The following is a 14307-nucleotide window of genomic DNA, read 5'->3' as shown; positions in this document are numbered from 1 at the left end:
GCTTAGCCTCTATGTTGTTATATTGTAGATGTTCAGGTTTGTTGTGTGCCATTATCTGTGTAAACTGTATCTTTTGCTTAATAACAGGAGCTAGAAAGGCAGAAACATATGTGTAGTGTGCTGCAGCATAAAATGGATGAACTTAAAGAAGGCCTTCGACAAAGAGATGAGCTTATTGAGGTACGTACATGAACTGAGGAAATATTTAATTTTGAAAAAATGCATTGAATGGGATGAGGGGTATGCATTGGGAGGGAAAGGAGTTAAAATACTACAAAGAGTTTACTACTTGTCTATTCATATTTGGCTGTACCCTACAATTTTACAAACGTGAAACATAAAGGCTTAAACAATTAATACTATGAACCTTATAAACAGTCCCCCTTTTAATAATAGAAGCTTTTGTAATTGTCTTTTATTCCTAAGCACATTCTTTCCTACAGACATCTTAGGAAATGGGCAAAGGAAAGATTACAGAGTACATCATTCTTTGGAATGTAGTGAATGCTGTCTTTTGGAACATGATTCTGGGGGAATAAGAAGCTTGATCCTCACTGAGGTAGATGCATTTCTGAGGTGGCTAAATGAAAATAAAAAATTGTGGAGGCACCTTATATACAAAAAGGCAAAGGCTGGACAGTGCTGAGTTCAACTTTCTCCTGGTGGAGGGACTCTGAGCATCAGTGTTGGCAACTCTTTTAGGAATGGGAAGCAGTGTGGTCCACTAAAAGATCTTTGAAAGCATTTATCATCCTTCTGTGTCTATTACCTCACATGCCATTTCTGTTTTTCTCTAATTGCGGTTTTTCCTTTTGAGTTTGTCGTTTTTTGTAACTTGGTAAGGGATCCTGCCCATTAATCTTAGTGTGTTTACCAAAGAGCTCTAATGTTAACTTAGTATTGATGACATGTGAATGATAGCAGGAAGGCCATCTCTTAATGATCTCTAGGAGATGCCTCACTTACCACACTCACTCATCCACATCCCAGAGCACTCAGACACCTTCACTTCCACCCACACCCACCTCCCACCCCCTTTCCCTCCTTCACCTAGGTACCTGCCTCACTTAATCTCTCTCCCTGTACATGACTTAAAAAAACAACAACATTTATGCCCGGCTGGTGTGGCACAATTGTTGAGCATTGACCCATGAACTAGGACAGTGATGGCGAACCTTTTGAGCTCAGTGGGTCAGCATTTTGAAAAACCCTAATTTAACTCTGGTGCCGTGGCACATACAGAAATTTTTTGATATTTGCAATGATAGTAAAACAAAGATTTATATTTTTGACATTTATTTTATATATTTAAATGCCATTTAACAAAGAAAAATCAACCAAAAACATGAGTTCGCGTGTCACCTCTGACATGCGTGTCATAGGTTCGCCATCACTGAACTAGGAGGTCATGGTTCTCCTATTCCCAGTCAGGGCACTGCCCAGGTTGCTGGCTCGATTCCCAGTAAAGGGTGTGCAGGAGGTAGCCGATCACGATTATCTCTCATCATTGATGTTTCTATCCCTCTCTCCCTTTCCCTTCCTCTCTCTGAAATCAATATAAAACTATTTTAAATAAATAACCATTTAATAGATGAAAAGAAATGACTATTTTTCTGTTTGTGTGTTTGTGTTCTTTTTCTTCATTTTTGAGAATAATTGAATTGAAACTAGCCTACTGAAAGCAAGGAAAATTTGACTATCCTAAATGCAGACACAGATAACTTTTAAAAATATAAAATTACATGGAAATTAGTTGTCTTAGTTTTTCCATATATGGCAAGAAGTATGTTATCCAAATTCTATTTCCTGCTGGTATTTTTGAAAATGTGAATCCTCTCCCTTTTTGTCCTTTTGTATTTTTGTGTGTCGTTGTGCCAGCCACTTGTTACTTCTGTTTCTAAATTAAGATATATACTTTTCCCCTTTTATGATTTAAAAATAGTAATAACACTGCTTCTCAAATTCAGTAGCTTAGAAATAGTTAAGTATTCTAGTTTTTAATTTGATGATGGCATTCAAGAGGAATTGTAATGCATGATTTCTATAATTTTTCATTGTTGTTTCTTTAAAAACTCAGGGTGCTGGGTATACAAACTTTAAAAATATTAAATTAGTTTTAGGTGTTTCTTATTTTTAGAATTAACATCTCTTAGATATTACTAACCATGTTTATGTATAACTGAAAAATCTTGAGTATGACAAAACAATGCTTTTTGGTCTGCAGAATCGCATGGTAAAATAAATAAGAAATGTGTGACTAAGGAAAGTAAGAGATCATAATTTACCAATAATGCATAAAAGAAAACCTGTTAAACATAAAAGGCTAATTGAGCATCATTGCCTAAACAGAAGAGTTGTTTAAGAATTACTAAATACTGATTTCTAGTTTTTCTAAACATTGATGTATTCATTTATAACGCATGATAATCTTTCTAGCATAGATTCTAACAAAAATTCAAAATGACGAAGCTGAGATATGTCTCTCTTGTATTTTTTTTAGTTTTGCTTAAGAAAATAAAATTTAAAACTGCTGGTTGTTCTTTATGATAAGGATCATAAGCAAATCTGAATTTCCCTCTTTAGAAATGTAAGTTTTCCATGTTTGGAAAAGGCAGTTCTCAGGAAGAGTCCACATGCGGAGCTGGAGGCACAAGCCGTAGCTGGCTTGCTGCCACATCGCTGTGGTTGGAACGCTTATTCCCAGCCCCCTTCCTTACTGTTACAGCGGTGAGCCACCGAGAGGCCTGTCTCCACGACGGGTGTCATCCTTCCTTTCAGCAAGCGGCTCCTGCTTCTCCTGTTCCTCGCAGACCTTCCCTTTCCCTTTGTTGAGCCAGCTTTCTGTTTGTTCTGTTTTCCTCCTCCACCCCCTCCCTTGTTTCTTTCTACTCTGTCATTACTTCTCTTCCCTCTTCCTCTGCAGGAGAATCAGCGTCTGCAGCAGAAAGTAGACACCGTGACAAAAGAGGTGTTTGAGCTCCAGGAGACACTTCTTTGGAAAGATAAAAGCATTAGGGTATGAAGTGAAATTGGGCTTTGCTCCCAAGCTCATCGACGAGGAATAGACCAATATAATTTACCTTAGAGATTCCAAAAGATCTGTCCTTTTGACTCTTTTTAAGCATTTAGTCAGTGTGAAATATAAGCAGATGACAAACTTCTAGAGGAAAACCTGATAGCATGCATGGAAAGAACTCTACTTTCTCGCTGCCTCTGGGCTTGTGAAACCTACGAGGAGGAACTTTCTAAGGAAGTTGTTCTTTATTTCCTCAGGATTCTTATCCAGAAGCAGCCACAGGCATTTAATTCAAACTCTGTGGGTAGCTTTATATCCTGACATTGCAAGAATTCGGATAAGGAGCAAGAGGAATAGGAGTGGGGCTGGGGGAAAGGTTATTAGCATTCCATAAATCCTTGGTAAGTAAAATAGGAAGAGATTAAATCAGTTTAATTACAGGAGTGGATAAGAATGTCAGATTTGCTAGAGCTGCCAAATTATGACATCATCTCTAATTATAACCTCATAACTCCCCAAAGCAGGGGCCCAGATAAGGAAAAAGTCTTCAGTGCTTTTTTGCTAAGCCCTTTAGGCTGAAAAGATTTCCACCAGCTCATCCCGTGTGCCCTTTGACTGGCAGCCCCATCTCATGGCACGAGCTATCTGTACCGCAATTGGGGGACCACATAGCCATAGTGGCCAGAGGCTTACCTTCTCAGGGAAGGGCTGTGGTGGGGGGGTGGGGGGGACAGGTTAGGTGGGTTAAGGAAAGGTAGCAAAGATCCCCAAGAGCACTTGTGACAGATATAACCCTGTGGATCACACCCTCCATTGTTAGGGGCGGTCTGTTTAGTATCCAGTTCTTTTCACACTTCCAGTCACCCTATCCTGGCATTAATGAGCACCTGGGAAACAGAATGACTTCTGAAGAGTTTGGTAGACCAAAAGCTTTAAAGCAGTGGTTCTCAACCTTCCTAATGCTGTGACCCTTTAATACAGTTCCTCATGTTGTGGTGACCCCCAATTTCATTGTTACAAATTGAACATAATTAAAGCATAGTGATTAATCACAGAAACAATGTGATTATATATGTGTGTTCCGATGGTCTTAGGCGACCCCTGTGAAAGGGTCATTCAACCCCCAAAGGGGTCGCGACCCACAGGTTGAAAAATGCTGCTTTAAAGAAATAAAGCTACCTTTTAGAGTTTCTAATACTTATACCACGTTTCTAAAATTCTACCCAAAACTAGAAGAGCCTTCTGGAGTATAAATTAACAACTCTGTTAACAGTTTTAAAATTGTACGCTACTGATTTTATTTAAATTTTTACTTGGGAAATTTAAAATGAGATGTGAAAAATGTATAGCACAAAGTACATAATTTAAAAGTTTAAAATCTGGTCCCTGTCTAGAATGGGGTTTTTTTTAGGACCTTACATAATTTTCTTTAGCACCTATTGGCAAGCCTGTGGTTCCTATTTTGCATAATTATCTCAGTATTTTAAACTGATTATTTTGGTCTGGCCAAGGAAAAATTCCAAAACTCTCAGTCCAATAAAATAGCTCTTTAAAATAAAACAATTTTTTTCTTACCAAAAAGCTGAGCTGATGGTTAAGATATAAATTATTTGACTTTTTAATTTTCTTGGCATTATTAAATACGGGGTATCTTCCTTCTATGTGGTATATAATAATGTGTTTCTTTGGATTTAAAAAAATTAACTTTTAAAACATTTTTGAGATAATTGTAGATTCATATGCAATTGTAAAAAATATACAAAGAGATCTTGTATGTACTTTACCTAGTTTTCCCCAAATGCAACATCTTGCAAAACAATAGTACAGTACCACATCCAGCATATTGACTTTGAAATAGTCAAGATACAGAACATTTTCATCACTGTTACAAGGCTCCCTCCTGTTGCCCTTTTATAGCCATATCTACTATCTCCCCTACTCTGTCCCAAGCCCTGGCAACCACTAATCTGTTCTCCTTTTCTATAATTTCGCCATTTAAGAATGTTATATAAATGGAATTATACAGTATATAACTTTTTGGGATTACCTTCTTTCACTCAGCATAATTCCCTTGAGATTCATCCAAATTGTTGCATGTGTCAGTAGTTTGTCATTTAAAAAAAAAAAAACTGTGATAAAGTACAAATAACATAAAATTTACTACTTTTAAGTGTAGAGTTAGTTGTGGTATTAAGTACATTCACATTGCCGTGCTTCCATAGCCACCATCTATCTACAGAACTCTTTTCATCTTATTTACAACTCCCAATCTCCTCCGCTCCCCACCCCCTCCCAATTCCCATTCTACTTTCTGTCTCTAAGACTGACTCAAGGCAGCTCATATGAGTGGAATCATTAGTATTTGTCTTTTTGTAACTGACTTATTTCACTTAGCATATGTCCTAAAGGTTCATCATATTGTAGCATGTGTCAGATGTCCCTTTTTAAGATAATAATATTCCATTGTGTGTATCTACCACATTTTGTTTATCCTATCATCTGTTGATAGGCACTTGGTTTGCTTTTTACCTTTTGACTGTTTTGAATAATGCTGCTGTGAACATGAGTTTGTAAATATCTTTTTGTGACCCGTCTTTTATCTCTTTTGGGTATGTACCCATGAGTGGAATTGATGCTTAAATGGCAATTCCAGGTTTAATTTTTTGAGGAACTGCCATATTGTTTTCCATGGCAGCTGCACCAACATTGCCATCAACTCTGCACAAGTGTCCCAGTTTCTCTACATCCTTACCAACATGTTTCCTGTTTTGTTGATAGTAGCCATCCTAATACGTGTGATGTGGTCCTCCCTTGACTTACAACATTTTCAACATGGCCAATGACTACCTAATGTATCACTCATCTCTCGCTTCATTTTCAAGATTTAGTAACTTTATGAAGAGCATGACCATTATTCTCTTGTTAAAGTTCAGTTTTCTTTAGTTCCTCACTGACCCTAGTGCTCATGTCTTTATCCCCAAGGCTGTTCCAAGCACCAGGTGGCCATGTCCAATATATATATATAAAGTACTTATATATCCATATATCCCAATATAAGACTCACTCCCATTCTGACTACCCTGTGCAATTATATGGAGAGTTAACCGGTTGCCCAAAATTCAGCCTGTTATACATATCTTTAAGGCTTCTTGACACTAGAATTTGAGGTTAGGTCAGGTATAAAGAATTATTTAGATTGTCACAAGCATGTACTTTTTACCCTAAAAAAAAGCACTGTAGGAACTATTATTGAATGCAGACACAAGGGTAGTGGTTAGATGGTCAGGTAATACAGAGGATTTCAGATCCAGCATGAATACATGTGGTCTAATTATACGGTATTTCAGTCCTCTTGAAACTTTGTGGTGAAATGGGAGCACTTACAGGATGTATTTTATTTTCCCATCCATAATTATGGGAAGACAAAATTAAAAAGTCCAAAAGTAAAGATAAAATTCGCTGCTGTAAGATGTGGAAGAGGTGCAAAGGGCATATTCGAGCATTTGCTAGAATTCCTAGTTTCAAATTGGTCTGTTCCTAAGAGATCATTTCTGTTTGGTGGTGGTGTTTATATAGAGCATGTTGTGATAGTGATCACTAACTCAGTACATGTGCTGATGCACAGCCTAACTGTGCACGCAGACACCCATAACCACAACTGTCTAACCCAGCAGACAGAACAGCAGCTGTCAACAAGGGTAGAGTATTGCCTGTGCTTTGCTGTCACGTTTGGTATTAATGTAGTGGAGTGTTAATATTAATGCCTTATGATTTTAGAAAATCATTATTAATTCACAGGCAGACTCCAGACATGTCATACAGTGTGAATTGTTGAAAGGAAGTTAGATTTTGATGTTGCAGTTTGAGTGAGGAGTAGGACTTGCCCTGTGGACCACTTTTCCAGCAGCATCTGGACGACAGCAAGGAAACAGAATTGTGGCCTTCATGGTGCTGCCATACAGAAAAAGTATGCAAGAGCTTCAGAACCAGAAAGAACTGGATTCATTTTCTAGCTTTGCCACTTACTGTGACATTGAGCAAAAAAATACAACTTCTCTGAGCCTCAATTTTCTGATTTGTGAAATGGGCATAAGACAAAATACAGGGTATGTAAGGGGGAAATTATATAGATATACTTATTTATATGTGTAGATAACACTGTCTGTATAGTTGGAGTTATGCAAATTGTAGTTTGGGCTGTGTAAATCGTAGTTGCTTTTATCCCTTACTTACTCCCAGTTTGGTTGCAGAATAGGATTATAATGTCTTTAAAGATTGTCCAACTCTTGAGTAACCAGTCACTAAGCAGTTGACCACTTCTAAACCCAATAAACTAAAAAGAAAGTGGCCTGTTGTAGTTTACTCAGATGAATGGGAATGCTGGCAGAAAATGTTAAATATATGAGCGAATGGATGGAGAAAGGCTTTTTCAAATAGCCCAGCTGTCAGGCCCCTGAACAGACTGCCTAACGTGGGTATGTTTTGAGGCCCGAGGATCAAAGTGTGTTCCTGCTTCTGCACTGTCCTCAGTTCTGACAGCCGTGAGATTCAGGCAGTGGCAGGACAATGCAAATGGAAACAGCAGCTGGCTCCCCTGAGCCCTCCCGTCTCATGCATGGCAGGCGGGGCTTTACACCGAGGCCTCTTGAAGCCTGTGCCCACCCCATGGGAGCTGAGGTTACCCCTGCCCCTTTTTCAGATGAGGAAACTGAGGCAAAGATAAGTTAGTATGTGCCAAGACTCAAAAGCCAGGTTCCTAAACCCATATTTGCTACCCTCTGTAGGTGGGCTGTATTTATTTTGTTAGTGTGTTATTTTTGTTTATCACATTTTGAAGGTATATGAGAAAACCAAATTACTCTTAATTGTATTTAATTAAATTAACAAAGTAGGTTCTCAAGAATCCCTTTGGAGATTAGCCATTTTTAATTAAGTGGTATTTGAGGAATATTTTGCCACACTACTTGGAGAAAAATCACTGCAGCCTACATTTAATTAAAATACCTTGTGCATACTGGTCATTTTTCTTCCAGAATTTTTTTTTAAATCAAGTATATTCTTGAATAAACTCTTTTAGTTGAAATCTGGGGGTTTTGTTTGATTGGTTTGCCAAATGAAAATGTACTAGGAGATCAGTAAGGTCAACTTTATTTCACTGTTACTGCTGCCTTCGCTTTCCGTTTCCTGTTTGTTCATGAACTGGAAAAGAAAGATTCGTTTTCTTGCCTGATGTGATAAGCATGTTTTGTCGAATTTATGCATGATTAACCAGTTGCTATTAAAACTCCCTTCTGGAGATATATATCCATCTAACTTTATATTTCCTCCCATCTCTCACTGCTGTTTCCAAGCTCCTAATGTTGCCTTGTCTTTTATGCCTTTATCTTTATTTGATTTGGGTACTTCTCTGCTGCTCCCTTTCACTTGCTTTTTTTCTGTGCCATTCTGTCCCTCGCTACCCTGTCTAAAACCAGGCCCTAGAGAAGCAGAAGGAATACATTGCCTGCCTTAGGAATGAGCGAGATACGCTCAGAGAGGAGCTGGCTGACCTGAAGGAGACGGTGAAGACAGGAGAGGTATGTTAGCATCAGCCTGCAGCTCATGTCCCTCAGCGCTTTCTTCTTCCTTCCTTTCATTCTGTCATCTTTCCTGGCATGAGTACAAACCACAGTGATCGTTCTTCAGTCCATATTTGGTAGGCTTAAGTCATTTCTTCTACAGAGCTGTATTCCATGTAACTAGCTCTACCCGGTTTTACCTGTGGCAACCTGTTGTCAGTCACCTCACAGAGCATGCCCCCTCCGTGTGGGCCATCCTTTGATGCTGGGTTTTTTCTTCCCCACAGAAACATGGCTTAGTTATAATCCCCGACGGCACTCCCAATGGTGATGTCAATCACGAACCAGTGGTTGGAGCCATCACTGTGGTGTCTCAGGAAGCTGCTCAGGTCTTGGAGTCCGCAGGAGAGGGTCCTCTAGGTAAGACACTGGTTGCTACCTTGACTTGGGTTAAGGTGACACTGTTAGACTTCCAGCTTGTTAATTCCCATTTTGGAAAACATAAACTACACAAAGACTGTCTGAGCCTTATCTAGATCCTTAATGGGAAGAAATCTGGGCACATTATTTTCAGACATCCTTGACCGTGGGAGACCAGCATTTGGTCATTGAAGTCCCCCAGCTGGAAGCACTGTGGGTATACACACATTGCTTTTTCACTTAGAGGTAGCGCATTGCTTTTTCAATTAAATATAAACCTTCTGGTCCCAGGGAACCAGTGGGCCGGTAGGCGACTTTCCAAGTGTATTTTCTTCCTGGAGCATCTGGTTCTGTGTTCTGCTTATCCCAGGGCTCTTGCAACTCTTGCCGCCTCATTTCTTAAGGCAAGAAACAGATGACCAAGAAGGCAGATAACAGTGTTATTTCTAGAGCAGGGATTCTGAGCCTCTTAAAGTCCAAGCCTCTTCAATTTAACCCTTTGAGAATCTAGTGACACCTCGCTCAGGAAACCACACAGATGCTACCAATTATCTCCACTAAGAATCCTGCTCTACAGGAAGAAATGACCCAGATAGATACTGTATCATCAGCCTCCTTTTACTTATTTAAAAAATGATCTCTTTTTCATGTTTTCATAGATGTGTAGGTTACCTAGAAAAGTGGGCTATAAGAGTGGGGGAAGTAAAAAAACTCTTCTAAAATTAGTGAGCACAGTCTCGAATGTACAGACTTTCAGAAATGTGATTGTAGGGCACTTTGATGAATCAGAAGATGCTAGGAGAGAGAGCTGCTCTAGAGAATGGACTGAGGGTATGATCCAGAGCGTTTCCTCTGCTTGTTTGGAAGGTGCTGAAGAAACCGAACACAGTTAGCTGGGATCCTGATTGGTTGTAGGAGGTGCTGGCTAGGTGTCAGCTGCTGCTTTTATTCATCTGTGGGTATCCCCTCAGCCCAAGGGGCCTGTAGTAATATATGTGCTCTTCCCTCCAGGCCAGGAGCAGCCCCAGTGATCCTGCTACAGAGCCTGATAAGCCCCTGATGGCCTGCATTTTAGAGCTGGGCCCATCCTCCCCCCACTTGCTGTTGTGGGCCTTTGCTTCTTCCAGCATTGTGTTCCTCTGTTTTTGTTTTTGTTTTTGTTTTTTTTGTTCCAGCTTCTCTTCTCAGTCCCACTCTTGACCCCTGTCTTCTATCCCATATTTTGTTTTTTCCTGCTAAGGGCTTAATTAAGCTTGTGGGAGCACTCTTAGCATTTGAGTTGTCTACTAGGGAGAGCTTGCAAAGTTTTGAAACAAGGAAATGATCTTTGTACTTCAGTTTGTCTTGAAGTGGAAAATCACTGCTCTAGGGAGCACGTGTATTTAGTGCCCTGATAAATATCAGTTGTGTGGAAATATGTGTTGAATAATGAAGTATTTTTCCTTAACACCATCAAGCCTTCATGTCTTGATAGTCAGAGCTGTAAATTGTTTATCAGGTAACATTTGCTCTTTCATAATTTGTAGAATTATTTTTAATTGTTCATATACTACATCATTACAAATTTAAGTTTACAACCTTTTTTGTTTGTTTTAGATGTAAGGCTACGGAAACTTGCTGGAGAGAAGGAAGAGCTACTATCACAGGTATTATTAATTGTAACTAAGTCACATGGTAAAATGTTAGCAAACTATTGTACACTAGAAAGAGATGTGCTTATTTTAAATATCAGCACTCAAGTCAGATTTGAAGGATAAAAAGATAATTCATATTTTACCCCTTTGTTATTTCCTGTTTTTTAAAAATAACTTATAGGATACATAGTTTGAGGGTGGAACAGTTTTACAAACTTTGTTATGAAGCCGGAAGTGCTCTGCCCTGCCCCCCACCCTTACCCCAAACCATTCCTGCTTGGTGCTTTTACCTGATTCTTTGGTGTATACCATTCTTGTCTATTTGTATACTAGAGGCCCGGTGCACAAAAATTTGTGCACTCAGGGGGAAGGCTGGTTCCTCAGCCTGGCCTGTGCCCTCTCGCAGTCTGGGACCCCTCAGGAGATAACGCCCTGCTGGCTTAGGCCTGCCCCCGGGTGGCAGAGGGCAGGCCCAATCCCTAGGTGCAGCCCCTGGTTGGGCTCAGAGCAGGGCCGACTGGGGAGGTGGGGCGCCACCCCTGTCATGCACAGAGCAGGGCGATCGGGAGGTTGCGATGCCACCCTCAGTCACGCTCAGGGTAGGGCCGATTGGGGGGTTGGGGCACCGCCCACTGTCACACTCAAGGCAGGGTCGATGGGGAGGTTGCGGCGCCACCCCGTCACGCACAGAGCAGGGCCAATCCAGGCGTTGGGGCGCTGCCCCCTGTCACGCACAGAGCAGGGCCCATCAGGGGGGTTGGGGCTCCTTACCCTGTCGTGCACAGAGCAGGGCCCATCAGGGGGTTGAGGAGCTCCCCCCTGTCACTCACAGAGTAGGGCCGATAGGGGAGTTGGGGCACCGCCCCGTCACACACAGAGCAGGGCGGATCAGGGGGTTGGGGCGCCACCCTCTATCACCCACAGAGCAGGGCGGATCAGGGGGTTGGGGCGCCACCCTCTATCACCCACAGAGCAGGGCCGACCAGGGGGTTGGGGTGCCGCCACTGTCATACTCAGGGCAGGGCCGATGGGGAGGTTATGGCTCTACCCCGTCACACAGAGCAGGGCCCGTGGGGGGCGGGGGGGGGGGGGTTGGGGCGCCGCATCCTGTCACACACAGAGCAGGGCTGATCAGAGGGTTGGGGCGCCGCACCCTGTCACACACAGAGCCGCAGGGCAATCAGGGGGTTGGGGAGCTCCCCCGTATCAGGCACAGAGCAGGGCCAATCAGGAGGTTGGGGCGCCTTCCCCTGTCACGAACAGAGCAGGGCGGATAGGGAGGTTGTGGCCCCGCCCGTCACACACAGAGCCGCAGGGCGATCAGGGGGTTTGGGTGCTCCCCCCTGTCACGCTGATCCCAGTGCCGGGAGGCCTCGCGGGTCCGCTGATCCCGGTGCTGGGAGGCATATTACCCTTTTACTATATAGGATAGAGGCCTGGTGCATGGGTGGGGCTGGCTGGTTTGCCCTGAAGAGTGTCCTGGATCAGGGTGGGGGTCCCCACTGGGGTGCCTGGCCAGCCTGGGTGAGGGGATGATGGCTGTTTGCAGCTGGTCACACACTCTTCAGGGTGGGGGTCCCCACTGGGGTGCCTGGCCAGTCTGGGTGAGGGGCTGAGGGCTGAAGCTCCCAACTGCTCCTTTTTTTTTTTTTTTTTTATTCTTGGCCAGCTTTAGCTCTGGCTTCAGCTCTTAGGCCTCTGCTGCTGAAAGCAGGTATCTGGTTTGTTTGGGCTCTATAATCAAAACAATGTATAACTCCAGCTCTGAGATCCCGCTTGCTGAAAGCTCTTAGGCCTCTACTGCTGAAAGCAGGTATCTGGTTTGTTTGGGCTCTATAATTGAAACAATGTATAACTCCAGCTCTGAGATCCCGCTCGCTGAAAGCAGGTTTCTGGGGTTTTGTTTAGCTTCTATATTTGTTACAATGTTTCACACTGCAGGCTCAGAGGCCAGCAAGGCAGGCGGGGAACGTTGGTTTCCTCCGTCACTGAAGCAAGCAAGCCTCATGTTAGTTTCAAGCTGCCTGGCTGCCGGCCGCCATCTTGGCTGGCAGTTAATTTGCATATCGCCCTGATTAGCCAATGGGAAGGGTAGCGGTCATACACTAATTACCATGTTTCTCTTTTATTAGATAGGATAACATGCTTATATTGCTTCTCGATTGTTCTGTTTTTGGCATTTTCTATTGCCATTCATCTGTGGAAGGTGAGCATTTAGCTTTCTTTCATCCCCTGTTCCTACAACACATGTATACCTCCCATCCCCACATCCACCTAATAAGGGAACAGTGTCCTTCCAGTCCTTTCATGTTATTAGACTCGTCAATACTCCTCACAGTGGAGCCTTGTAGCATCTAGGACTGCCTCTCATCTCTTCCACAGCTCTTCATTTCCCCCAAAGCAAATATTGTTCTTTTCCTTTCACTTGCTTTTCTATGTGTTTATTACTAATTTAGCTGTAGACTTTCCAACGATAGGTTAAGTCCATTATTTAGTAGGCACTATTCTAGGCATTTGAGATATTTCAGTGAACAAATTAGTTTAAAAAAAAAATTACTGCCTCAGTGGACCGAACATTCTAGTGGTAGGAGACCAAGCAATAAACGAAATATAATTAACTAGAGGACTGGTGCACAAACTCATGCACCGGTGGGGTCCAGTGGCCTGGCCTGAGGGGATCAGGTCAAAACTGGCTCTCTGATATTCCCCAAGGGGTCCCAGGTTACAAGAGGGCAGCTCTGAGGTGACACACCCCGGAATCGGGCTCCCTCCTTTCTGGTTCTGGGTGTGTCATCCATGAACCTCAGCTGCCAAGTGACCACAGCTCAGCAGTTCCTGCGTTGAGCATCTGCCCCCTGGTGGTCAGTGCCCATTATAGCTATTGGCTGGTCGGCTCGTTGGCTGGTTGCTTAGGATTATATATATAGATAGCAAATTATGTGTTATATTAGAGATTTGTGTGAATACATTTATTGTGTTTCTCCAGCCACATTAAGCTTTATTGGTGCAGACATGGAGTAGGCAGTTAGCTTTTATCAGATGAGTATAATAGGCAGAGGAGGCAAGGGTGTGTGCAACAGAGTGGTGATGGACCTAGAAATTAAACTGAGTAAGGAGGTTTGAGAGGACATCCAGGAAAATCAAGGCACACTGGAAAGAAATGGAAGCAATGGATTACAGTGCCAGTGGGATCCAATGATTTTTGGAGTTGGGGTCCCGAGAGAATGAGCTGGAAAGATTTGGAGTAGCGGTTAGAGAGGAGATACGTGGATTGGATGTATGTAGAGATTGCAGTTATCTAAATCAGCGGTTGCCAGCCTTTTGGACCTCACGTACCACCAGTGGTCTGCAGATCACCCGTTGGTGACCGCTGATCTAAATGGTGAGCTATAGTACATGACTGTGGGAGTGAGTGGCTGAGGGCAAGAAGGGACAGATGCCAAGATCCTTAGAGAGGAGGTATTCCGGAAACTGAGATATCAGTTGTAGGAGAAATCCATTACTTAGATGTATTTTGAAACTGCCAAGAATTAAGACAGGAATAGTTTTGAGGGATTGTGAGACAGGAGCTAAAACAGCAAGAAAGAGTGGGATGATGGCAATGATGAGGGGTAGTGAGTATAATTGGAAGAGATAAGATTAGGAGTTTTAGGGAGGTTAGAGGGAGAATAGTTTGGCA

General features: G+C 42.4%; 1 protein-coding gene across 5 annotated transcripts in view; it reads left to right on the top strand.

Moving 5' to 3' along the window:
• The window catches only part of LRRFIP2 (LRR binding FLII interacting protein 2), a 101420-nt gene that overhangs the window by 80530 nt on the left and 6583 nt on the right, over positions 1–14307 (top strand). For 3 of the 5 annotated variants that reach the window (XM_081106479.1, XM_081106477.1, XM_081106478.1), the window contains 3 exons: positions 88–180; positions 8862–8994; positions 10591–10640. In XM_081106479.1, coding sequence (XP_080962605.1) covers positions 88–180; positions 8862–8994; positions 10591–10640 — 276 coding nt within the window. Of the gene's footprint in view, positions 1–87; positions 181–2923; positions 3017–8490; positions 8593–8861; positions 8995–10590; positions 10641–14307 lie in introns of all 5 variants that reach the window. The other 2 variants (XM_081106475.1, XM_081106476.1) reach the window with 2 other exon arrangements.

The sequence above is a fragment of the Myotis nattereri genome, assembly GCF_964212035.1.
Source record: "Myotis nattereri genome assembly, chromosome: 14".
Classification (NCBI taxonomy): domain Eukaryota; kingdom Metazoa; phylum Chordata; class Mammalia; order Chiroptera; family Vespertilionidae; genus Myotis; species Myotis nattereri.
Note: the sequence above shows the minus strand (reverse complement) of the source record. Positions and strands in the feature narration are given on the sequence as shown.